Here is a 12,568-nt window from a genome sequence, read left to right as displayed (position 1 = left end):
TCTTTGGCGTGCTCGGGTGTTATGTTTGAGTCACTGTGTGTCCATGATTTGCGACTGTTTGACAGCTTTAATACATGTGAGGAATGCCTGTTTCTTAGGCATTCCTCACATGTATTAAAGCAGTCAAACAGTCGCAAATCATGAACAGGGAGTGACTCAAACATAACACCCGAGCACGCTAAAGATACTTGGCGAGCACCTGAGCATGCTCGCCGAAAGGGTTAACAGAACATGCTCGCTCATCACAATTTTTAAGCAAGTTTAAAAATAATTTCACCCTAGAAAAAGTATGTTTTGCTGGTTTGTCGGATGACTGGTAGCCTGTTTACACAACAAATGCTTGTTTCTCAATAATCGGCAAGTGTAAATTTACCATTACTAGTTATCTGAACTGAAAGCAGTAAAGCTATGAGTTCCCCTCTAAAACTGCGCCACTATTGTACCTTGTCTGTGTCAGGTATTGCATCTTGTCACTACTCATGTCACTAATTTATGGGGCTGAGAATAGATATAAAATCCTTCAGCACAAAATAAAATCTGTTTGATGGTCTGATATTCTGATATCCTTGTGGCTGCCCTGCTTCCTGCTCTGAACGCTACTGGCTAAGCAGAAGTGATTTTGCTAATGACAATATATTAGGAAATTGAACAAACAGTTTTTTAATATTTCAGCCAAGGTTCCTTTAACTTGGACACACACATTAACCACATCAAACAGGATGATTTCGCAATCTGTTCTCAATATGCTACAATTACTAGTTCAGACGCTCTATATTTAGCACATTAGGCCATTTAACTCCAGTCATAATATAGCAACTAGCAGATGATAACTTGAACTCAAAAAGTTTTTTTTACAGAAGATTATTACACAAAGAAATGCAAGTCAAAATTATCTTTTACATGTGCAAATGTGACCTTTAAAGAGGACCTGTCTCTAGATCAAAAGTAACCAGTTTTTACCCTTACTTTATTCCCAATGCTCCCAAGTATTCCTTTCCTTTTTTTGTGGAACCAGATTTATAAGTAAAAAAAGTACACTCAAGAAAGCAGCGGGAATAAAAAGTTGCAAAATTGTCCACTTTTCACGTGGTGACAGGTCCTCTTTATCTGTACCTTGTAAAAGCTTGTGGTGTTCCATTGTTACAATATGGTTTCTACAATGTAGTAGCTTAATGCTCATATCCCCACACACATTTTTCCCACATCAAGTGTTTGCTATATCTTTATTGGATAGGAATAATACTTTAAATAAAATAGGGCTTGATTATTACGGCCAGTGGTAGGTGATAACTTTCTAAGACTCACGTAATTCAAATGGTTGCACATACAAATCATGTTTCAGGATGTGCTGGAGTCTGAAGAAACACAGCTTCCGAGACCTGTGTCTCAACTGACAAAGGAGCTGGTGAGATGCCGGAGAAGGGCTATGATATGAGAAGAAATAAATATTTTCAGATGAATGACACAGAACTGAGACTGAGGAAAAAAATACTCTACGCTCAGTCAGCTAAGGAAAAGATTTATTTCTCCTGATATCACAGCCCTTCTCATCAGCTCACAGAGGTAGGTGTGCTTACAATACAGCTCCTTTGTCATTAAGACATGGGTCTCGGGAGGTGTGTTTCTTCAGCCCACCCTGACATGAGACTGAAATGGGCTGCCATTTGAATTACTTGGAGAGGGCCATTTTATTGCATTCTTGAAGAATCCTTTAAGTGTCAATAATTAAAAATCAAGACAAACGTAAAGGGGTTGTCCAGTGAAAACAAGTTAACACCTACATACAGAATAGGTGATAAGCGACTGATCAGTGGAGGTTCCACCATTTGGACCTGCACCGAATCCTGAGAATGGGGCACTTTTATTCCCATTAAAATGGGATGGCAGTGCTGTCATGCTCCAACGCCGCTCCATTCATTCCCAACGGGGTTGCAGAGAACTGCACTCAGCTTTTTCCAGCAACCCCATAGAAAATTAAAGGAATGGTTGTCGGGCATTCACACTGCCGCTCCATTATAATGGGGATAAGAGTTCCCTCTCAGGAATAAAAATGACAACTTCTACTGATTGGTGCTGATCCATACGGTCCGATTGGCGATAACTTATTTTAACCAGACATCCCCTTTGACACCTATACCGCAATAACAAATACAATTTCATAGAAGTAATGACCCTATTTTAAGGCACAGAGACAATCTTTGAAATATCTTTTTACAACATTAGAATAATAAAAATTAACATTGTCGAGAATCGGCCTATATATCAGTGGTTATTGTAGATCGCCCTTGTCTTGGACGTTTGGTGTGGATGTTTGATCTACCCTTTCCACAGTGGGTATGTCAGATGGATCAGCTTCTTGTTATTATGTAATGAAGAGATCTGCGTCATGTCAGCCTGGTGCAAATGAAAGTCAAACACCTGTGGACACAAAGTAGCAGAGATTAACAATGTCCCACACTTGAACACTAAAGGTCAGAGCTTGCATGGTGTACATGGAAATCTGGAAAATGTATAAAATAAAGTTTTGATGATATTCAATCCCTGGTATTACTATTAGATGTTGTGGTGTCTGGTGTAGAATAATCTAGCAGCAAAGCCCAATACCCTTTTTTTCTTCTGTATTCAGACTGCAGCTTGTGGATGGATCAGAAACTGTTGCTTAAAGCATAAACAGCTCTTGTTCTTCTCAGAACAGTGAGATACCGAGATAACCAGCCAGATCTCACAGTGTAGATCAGAGTTCCCCAACTCCGGTCCTCAAGAGCCACCAACAGGCCATGTTTTCAGGATCTCCTTAGCATTGGCCAGGTGATAATTGCATCACCTGCACAGGTAATAAATAATTCCATCACCGGTGCAATACTAAGGAAATCCTGAAAACATGACCTGGTGGTGGATCTTAAGGACCAGAGTTGGGGAAAACTAGTCTAGATGAATGGATAACTTTGCTCTACTGCCAAAAGGTAAGTTTTTACTCAGAAGAATGACTTGAGTCACTGAGTAATCAGAAGTTACTTTGGCGCATAAGTGGTATCAAATGAGATATGCTGAAATAAGTGACGATCTATTAAATCTGAAAAGTGAATACAAATGCAAGGTCCCAAATTTCGACCATCAGTGGTCTTTCTCAAAGTTATCTAAATACAGATATGAAAATAAAATGGTGGCTATGTACAACGTCAAATAAAATATTTGCATGGTATTAACATATATACATACAATTATACATACAGCTGATGTACGCCAAGCCCTTCCAAAATTCCATATAAGACGCCGCTCTCTGACTCGGAAGCTGTGCCACGGCGCGATTAGCTCTACACTGCCAGTAGCCACAGGATCCTTCCTCTTTCTTCAGCTGCAGCAGAGCCCCCCATAACTCATGTGCACTCCCCTCTTGCAGCTTTCTTTCCCCTGCTATACCCTGTGATACCCAGCAGTCAATCACCAGTACATCTGACGCTCTCCGCTACAGCTTCCTTATGGTCTAAAAGCTACACGTGGGCCTCCTGACAGATCTGTAGCAGCAACAGTAGAAAGACACCTGGCCAGCCTATCAGCACTGAGCTTACTGCCTGCACAGTACAAAAGAAAGCTCAGCACTCACAGGATAATTCCAGGCACATATCTCCCACATCTCAGCAGCAGTAAAGAAAACCCATCCCATCTCGTACAGAGTTGCGTCATTCCAGTCAGTAAGATGGTGAGTGGTAAGGTGTGTCCATCATGAAACAAGGCCAGCTACAATTATGGCCCTAAACTACAAGTAGGGGACCAGCCACAGGGGCACATGCCCCTCATCCCAGTCCACCCCTGCTGCCGCCTGCCTGCACAATGTCTGAGGTCAGAGTGGGGTGCAGCAGCATTTTGCAGGTCACTTAGAGACACTACAGACCACCCACCCTGCCTGAGAATAGATACTCATCTTGGCTCTTGGCAGATGCGGCCCTGGTGATATGTACTCTATAAATACTTATAACTTAGTGGTGTATGTGTACATTTTATCTTAATGGGCACAAGTGCGTCATGAATCCAGAGCATTTCTAATCCAAGCAGTTTTTAGCTGGGACTGCACATTCTGTGATATACTCTTGTACTATAAGATATTTCAGGAATGTTCTGTTCAGTACTGTGATTTCCCCTCCCACTGATGACCGTGTACTACTCGCCACAGTATATCATTGCATCAGATACATTGCATTATTTTCCAGTACAGCCACAAAGAAATTACATAAAGGCCGCGAGAACAAGGTCTTACAGAAATGTGACGTTCTACAAGGTTACATACACACTGTCTTCTACTGTGGTGGGGAAGCAATAAGCAGGCTTCCATCTAAAATCCTATTCTGTCGTTTCTTAGATACAGATAGTATTTTGCAAAAGTTTTAGGCAGGTGTGGAAATAATGCTACAAAGTAAAAATGCTTTAAAAAATACAAGTGTTAACTGTTTATTTTTATCAATGAATAAAATGTAAAGTGAATGAACAAAAGAGAAATCTAAATCAAATCAATATTTGCCTTCAAAACAGCACCAATTCTTCTAGGTAAACTTGCACAAAGTCATGGAATTGGTAGGGTTATAATCAAGTGTACGAATAACCATTTATACCAAACAGGTGATAATGATCATCAATCATCAATGATGAATAGAAACATCTGCGTAGGGAGTCTGAAACTGCATGTAGACCAGACAAACTGTGCTACAAAAAACAGTTTGTAAGACAGTTTCATGTCACAGATGATACGACATAGCAAGACTATGCAAAAAGTCACAAGGTAGTCATACTGCATCAGCAAGGTCTCTCCCGGGCAACCAATTTTAAGCATACTGGGGTTTCAATACGTGCTGTTTAAGCTCTTGTGAAAAAGCACAATGAAATGGGCATCATTTTGAACTGCAAACACAAATGCTGGCCAAGGAAGCTTAGTGCAGCACATGAAAGACACATCTTTGAAATAAGAAGATGTCCAACAGTGCCACCAGCTCAGAACTGGTAGAAATACGTGACACCCAGCTACACCCATCTACTGTTTAGAGAAGTGCAGGCCATTAAGAATTGTGCTAGAAATAGTGTATTCCTGGCTTATTCAATGGAAAGTAATCTCCAACAATATGAATTGGTTTCACACATTATAGTACAAAGAGTCCTAAGTGATACAATTTACAGGGCTATCAGGAAAACAATAATCTACTTATCTGATGGTGTCCACATAGTAAACACCTTATCCATGTGTTACTGAAACCAGAGTAATTATTTTATCTCCGCACTCTCACATGTGTCTAGGTCTTTTATTGCATAATGTGGCAATTACAATTGTTACTTGTAAACCTATTTTCACTTGTAGTACAGCTTTGTTTAATCTTCTCCATGCTGCAAAACAATAGGAGTTACCACTAATGTAATTTCAACAGTCTTGGTCATTGAAGAGATAATTCTGAAGGTGCCTGGAGATGAAGTAGCTTCTGGCTAAACATTTGTTCGACCAACATCTAAACTCTCTCTCGATGTCCCCATACAAATGAACATTTGGCCCAACCAAGCATTCATGTTTTTCAACGAAGGAGATCAAGCCAGAAGAGTACAGGAGGCCCCATACACATCAGATGGTTCTACTGTAATCAGCAAGTTCATCCAGTTTTAGTCTAATGTATACTGGGGCCTTACAGCTAGCTATTGAACAAATAAAGTAGCACACTGTAACACTGAGTATATAGATATGAAATATGAAATATGAATAGCTTAACTGCTGTAGAAAATAGAAATAAATGAAAAAAAAATTTTTTTGAAAAATTTTTTTGCGTATGTAAATATGAAGTATGGAAAATGAATAGCATTACTGCTGTAAATAAATGAGAAATCTTAGCGCATAAATTGGCCAATTCATGTGTACCTGACAGCCGCGGTAAGGCGTTTCTCGATGTCAGGACCTATAATGTGAATACCTCTCTAAGAGACCTCCGTCTGCTTATGTGTGGGAAAGACAGATCCTGATGCATTTAAAACCACCTGCGGCATGGGGGTGGGGGTGGAGTGCTCAGTCAACGCTAAATCTAGTAACAAAGAAAATGACGGCACTTCCACTACAAAAAGCTACAGCTAGCTATTAACATTTGCTTGTTTGGCTGCTATTCCTACTAAATTCCTTTTACACATGAACAATCAGTCGGAACGTGGATGTATTCGAAATGAGGAGAAGACAGCTCTGAAGGTTAGTTATCTTCCTTCAGAACAAAGGATAAGGCAAAATGAAATTCAACATGCCCAATTCTTTGCTCCTCAACCCAACTTGGTTCCACCAAAGTCCGCAGTTTCAGCCAAGCTTGGTTCAATGTGCATGGTCACCTTTAGGTCACATGGGTGGACAGCATGTTACTGATGCAGGGATGATCACCAGAGAGGCAGTGCTGGAGTAGCATGGGATTTGTCAGGTAATAGCTTTTTTTTGTTATTTTATGGCACATACTACCTTTAGACTAATTTAGAACAATCGTAGAAAATCCCCTTTAAGTCATTCTGCAAATTTTTGAAAGCAATGCAAATGCAAAGGGTTAAATATGCAACTATTCTGTGGCAAGAACTGTATTTGAGATATGCACACTTTATCAAAGGTTTACCACAGAGTTACAGCAAAATACATGACATATTTGCCATCTATCTATCTATCTAGAAAAAGAAAATCTCAAGCAGCACATGCAAACCGTAACAAAGAAAGCAGGGTGCACCAACCTTTGTATGTAAAATAAAAATATGGACAGCACTCCTTCCAAAAAGTGGGTGGTTTATTAGCCCAAAAAGAGCTATAGCTACAGCTTTTTTTTTGGGCTAATAAACAGCCCACTGTTTGGAAGGAGTGCTGTCCATATTTTTATTTTATCTATCTATCTATCTTTTATAAAGTCACCCATTCATTTTATTATTAGCTGCTAAGTTTCGCTGACTTTGACCTAATGAAGCACGGGTTGTAGAGTGTTTTCTCCCGCTGGCCACTTTCCAGTGGCACACGGATTATACAGAGCATTGTATGGCTAGCAGACAGGATGCCATACTCTCCTCACTCTCCGTGTCCCCTCCCTTCCACTCTTTGTTTATGTTCTGAGCTTTCCTGAAACATTGTTTCTAGTGATGAGTTTGTTGGAGATAATGTTCCACTTAAATGGTCATTTTTTCCATCATAACTATATTCCAGGGTTACATGCAGTAGACCTGTGATATAGATTGCATTACAGCACATTATTAAAGAGCTCACTGACATAAATAGAAAATACAGGATTTGAAGAGAGTGTCCCCATTCTTAGAGGCATACAATGGTCATAGACATCACAGCAATGGAGACTGATGGTTCATAGAGTGGCATCATTCATCATGTCATCAATCCGCTCACGATGACACTGCCAGTGACACATATCCCAGGTTAAAAAAGGTCTGATAAATTCAATACAGCCAGCCCTCTGCGTGTCCATTGAGGTTTGCTCTTGCCCATACATATCAGGTCAAGGAGCCATAAACCACAATAGCTGCCTACAAAAATAATTATTTGTACAAGTAGCAAAAAAAGGACGCCCCACACATTGCAATCTTAAATTGCATCAAAGCAAAAGGTGGCTACTTTGAAGAACCTAGAATATAAGACATATTTTCAGTTGTTTCACACTTTTTTGTTAAGTATATAATTCCACATGTGTTAATTCATAGTTTTGATGCCTTCATGTACAATTTTCATAGTCATGAAAATACAGAAAAATCTTTAAATGAGAAGGTGTGTCCAAACTTTTGGTCTGTACTGTATGTGCCCGAAAGTAGCCACAGTCAGAATAGATGTCTAGGTCTCCATCCACCATAATTAGACATCTTAAACAAAATGTAAACTGCATATGGGGATGTTACAGTATACAGTGGTGGCCAAAAGTATTGGCACCCCTGCAATTCTGTCAGATAATACTCAGTTTCTTCCTGAAAATGATTGCAATCACAAATTCTTTGGTATTATTATCTTCATTTAATTTGCTTGCAAGGAAAAAACACAAAAGAGAATGAAGCAAAAAATCAAATCATTGAGCATTTCACACAAAACTCCAAAAATGGGCCAGACAAAAGTATTGGCACCCTCAGCCTAATACTTGGTTGCACAACCTTTAGCCAAAATAACTGCGAACAACCGCTTCCGGTAACCATCAATGTTTCTTACAATGCTCTGCTGGAATTGTAGACCATTCTTCTTTGGCAAACTGCTCCAGGTCCCTGATATTTGAAGGGAGCCTTCTCCAAACTGCCATTTTGAGATCTCTCCACAGGCGTTCTATGGGATTCAGGTCTGGACTCATTGCTGGCCACCTTAGAAGTCTCCAGTGCTTTCTCTCAAACCATTTTATAGTGCTTTTGGAAGTGTGTTTTGGGTCATTGTCCTGCTGGAAGACCCATGACCTCTGAGGGAGACCCAGCTTTCTCACACTGGACCCTACATTATCCTGCAAAATTTGTTGGTAGTCTTCAGACTTCATAATGCCATGCACACGGTCAAGCAGTCCAGTGCCAGAGGCAGCAAAGCAATCCCAAAACATCAGGGAACCTCCGCCATGTTTGACTGTAGGGACAGTGTTCTTTTCTTTGAATGCCTCTTTTTTTACTGTACTTGATGCTTTTTCCCAAAAAGTTCTACTTTTGTCTCATCTGACCAGAGAACATTCTTCCAAAACATTTTCGGCTTTCTCAGGTAAGTTTTGGCAAACTCCAGCCTGGCTTTTTTATGTCTCGGGGTAAGAAGTGGGGTCTTCCTGGGTATCCTACCATACAGTCCCTTTTCATTCAGACGACGACGGATAGTACGGGTTGACACTGTTGTACCCTCAGACTGCAGGGCAGCTTGAACTTGTTTGGATGTTAGTCGAGGTTCTTTATCCACCATCTGCACAATCTTGCGTTGAAACCTCTTGTCAATTTTTCTTTTCCATCCACATCTAGGGAGGTTAGCCACAGTGCCATGGGCTTTAAACTTCTTGATGACACTGCGCACGGAAGACACAGGAACATTCAGGTCTTTGGAGATGGACTTGTAGCCTTGAGATTGCTCATGCTTCCTCACAATTTGGTTTCTCAAGTCCTCAGACAGTTCTTTGGTCTTCTTTCTTTTCTCCATGATCAATGTGGTACACACAACGACACAGGACAGAGGTTGAGTCAACTTTAATCCATGTTAACTGGCTGCAAGTGTGATTTAGTTATTGCCAACACCTGTTAGGTGCCACAGGTAAGTTACAGGTGCTGTTAATTACACGAATTAGAGAAGCATCACATGATTTTTCAAACAGTGCCAATACTTTTGTCCACCCCCTTTTTTAGGTTTGGTGTGGAATTATATCCAGTTTGGCTTTAGGACAATTCTTTTTGTGTTTTTTCATTGAAGACAAATTAAATGAAGATAATAATACCAAAGAATTTGTGATTGCAATCATTTTCAGGAAGAACAGAATTGCAGGGGTGCCAATACTTTTGGCCACCACTGTATACTGGGAAAATTCCAGATGCATACTGTAGGATAAGTGCTTAAATGCAGTGTGCACTTAGCCTTAACCCCTTCCTGACATGGCCATTTTCGTTTGTTTTTTTTCGCTTTTTCCTCCCCCTTCTTTCAAGAGCTATATCTTTTTACGTTTCCATCAATATAGCCATATGAGGGCTTGTTTTTTGCGGGACAAGTTGTACTTTTGAATGACATCATTCACTTTCTCATATAAGGCGCTGAAAAATGGGAAAAAATTACAAGAGTGGTGAAATTGCAAAAAAAGGTGCAATTTCACATTTTTTTTTTTTATTTACATGTTTACTATATGGTAAAACTGACAGGACAATATGATTCTCCAGGTCAATTTAAGTACCCAGATACCAAACATTTATAGTTTTTTTTCATTTAAGCGATGAAAAAAAAATCGGAAATTTGTAACAAAAAATAAATTTTAGCTTTTGTTGCCATTCCCCGAGATTCGTACAGATTTTATTTCTCAGGATATGGGGCTGGGTTAGGGCTTATTTTTTGTGCCCTGAGCTAAAGTATTTGTTGATACTATTTTTGGGTAGATACAATGTTTTTATTGCTTCTCATTGCATTTTATTGCAATGCTGTGGCAGCCAAAAAAACTGTAATTATGGAGTTTTGATTTTTTTTATCCTTACATTGTTTACCGATCGGATTAATTTACTTTATATTTTGATAGATCTGACTTTTACAAATACAGTGATACCAAATATGTGTATTTTTTATTTTGAATTGGGCAAAAGGGGAACCTGTGTTTTTTTATTTGTTTTCATATTTTTAAAGGCCTTTTTTTCAAAGAGAGAACGGCACCATAACCCGAGCTTCCACCGGTCCGCTCATCCCTACCTATAATCATACTGCTCAGCTTCTCCTTCTGTATAACATAATGTCCACAGATCAGACTCTGTGAACAACATGACAGGCTCCCTTTAACTGTACCATCAATTTGATGGGAGTTCATGGTATATATACTACTGTATTACAATTGGAAACACCATTACAGTCAACTGAAACATCGTACAAAAAAAAAATAGAAGGTCATTTGAAATGTGGAGTTAAAGGTGTTGTAAAATATATTTTTTTAATTGTCGCTTAGCTTTCCCTCAGAACATTACACAGACGTGTAATGTACTTACAGAAAAAATTCTGCCCGTCTAATTTTCAGTGCGTTTGTAACATACATTCATGGCACCCTTGAAGTTTTTCCAGAAAATTATTGCAATTACACATGTTTTGTTATACACATGTTTATTTCCTTTGTGTGTATTGGAACAACACAAAAAAACAGAAAAAAAAGCAAATTGGACATAATTTCACACAAAACCCCAAAAATGGGCCGGACAAAATTCTTGGCACCCTCACACCCTTTGGAATAAATAACTGAAATCAATCACGTCCTAAAACCATCACAAGCTTCTTACACCTCTAGACTGGAATTATGGACGACTCTTCTTTTGCAAACTTCTCCAGGTCTCTCATATGTGAAGGAGCCTTCATCCAACAGCAATTTTAAGATCTCTTCACAGGTGTTCAATGGGATTTAGATCCGGACTCATTGCTGGCCACTTCAGAACTCTCCAGTGCTTTGTTTCCATCCATTTCTGGGTGCTTTTTGAAGTATGTTTGGGGTCATTGTCCGGCTGGAAGACCCATGACCTAGGATGGAAACCCAGCTTTCTGACACAGGGCACTACATTGTGACCCAATATCCTTTGGTGATTTTCAGATTTCATGATGCCTTTCTCAAAGTCAAGGCACCCAGTGCCAAAGGCAGCAAAACAACCCCAAAACATCCTTGAACCTCTACCATATTTGACTGTAGGTACTGTGTTCTTTTCTTTGTAGGTCTCATTCCATTTTCGATAAACAGTAGAATGATGTGACTTAACAAAAAGCTCTAGTTTGGTCTCATCTGTCCACAGGACGCTTTCCCAGAAGGATTTTGGCTTACTCACACACATTTTGGCAAACTGCAGTCTATTTTTTTAATGTCTCTGTGTCACCAGTGGGGTCCTCCTGGGTCTCCTGCCATAGCGTTTCATTTCATTCAAATGTCAACGGTTAGTTCGTGCTGACACTGATGCACCCTGAGCCTGCAGGACAGCTTTAATTTCTTTGAGACTTGATTGGGGCTGCTTATCCACCATTTGGACTAAACTGCGTTGCAACCTTTTATCAATTTTTCTCTGCCGTCCACATCCAGGGAGATTAGCTACAGTGCTATGGGTTATAAACTTCTTGATTATGTTGTGCACAGTTGACAAAAACATCAAGATCTCTGGAGATGGACTTGTATCCTTGAGATTGTTGTTATTTGTCAACAATTTTGTTCCTCAAGTCTTCAGACAGTTCACTTGTCCTCTTTTTGTTCTCCTTGCTTAGTGTGGCACACACAGACACACAATGCAAATATTGAGTCAACTTCTTCCCTTTTTAGCTGGTTTCAGGTGTGATTTTCATATTGCCCACAACTGTTACTTGCCACAGGTGAGTTCTTTACCCACAATTTTGGAAAGGTGCCAACAATTTTGTCCTGCCCAGTTTTGGGGTTTTGGGTGAAATTATGTTCAATTTACCTTTTTTTCTCATTTTTTTTGTGTTGTTCCAATACACAAAGGAAATAAATGTTTTTTTTATAACAAAACATGTGTAATTGGAATAGTTTTCTGGGAGAAATACTTTATTTTCTGGAACAAAAGCTAAAAGCAATGAACTGGAATATAAGTTAGTATGCATGCACCATATAGGTGCATGTTCACACTGGCCACTAAACAGTAAATAATAGCAATAGTGCATGAAAATAATATATGGTTCTTTGGATAACATAATTTTGATAAAAAAAACGTAAAAGCTATCCCGCCACGTCACGGTGACCCTATTTGGGACAGTCCTAACATGTAGTATTAAAACCTTACTATGTGTTTAAAGACTTAAATGTGAATAAGGGCTGAAAAGGACAATTTCAAGGGTGCCCAAATTTTTTGGCCCTGACTGTAGGCTATAATGTAACTCAGGCGACGCTCCGTATAGCACCTATGG

The 12,568-nt window shown here is 39.5% G+C and overlaps 1 protein-coding gene across 3 annotated transcripts in view; it reads right to left on the bottom strand.

The window, feature by feature from the left end:
• Positions 1 to 616: 616 nt before the first annotated feature.
• LOC141156641 (uncharacterized oxidoreductase ZK1290.5-like) overlaps positions 617 to 12,568 on the bottom strand; it is a 199,732-nt gene continuing 187,780 nt past the window's right edge. For all 3 annotated transcript variants that reach the window (XM_073642833.1, XM_073642832.1, XM_073642834.1), the window contains one exon: positions 617 to 2,418. Coding sequence is in view for 2 of the 3 variants with exons in the window: in XM_073642832.1 (XP_073498933.1) it covers positions 2,317 to 2,418 (102 nt within the window). In the remaining variant the exon portion in view is untranslated. The remainder of the gene's footprint in view (positions 2,419 to 12,568) is intronic.

Source organism: Phyllobates terribilis, unplaced genomic scaffold (assembly GCF_046119375.1).
Source record: "Phyllobates terribilis strain yellow unplaced genomic scaffold, ASM4611937v1 Scaffold_8__6_contigs__length_399053987, whole genome shotgun sequence".
Classification (NCBI taxonomy): domain Eukaryota; kingdom Metazoa; phylum Chordata; class Amphibia; order Anura; family Dendrobatidae; genus Phyllobates; species Phyllobates terribilis.
Note: the sequence above shows the minus strand (reverse complement) of the source record. Positions and strands in the feature narration are given on the sequence as shown.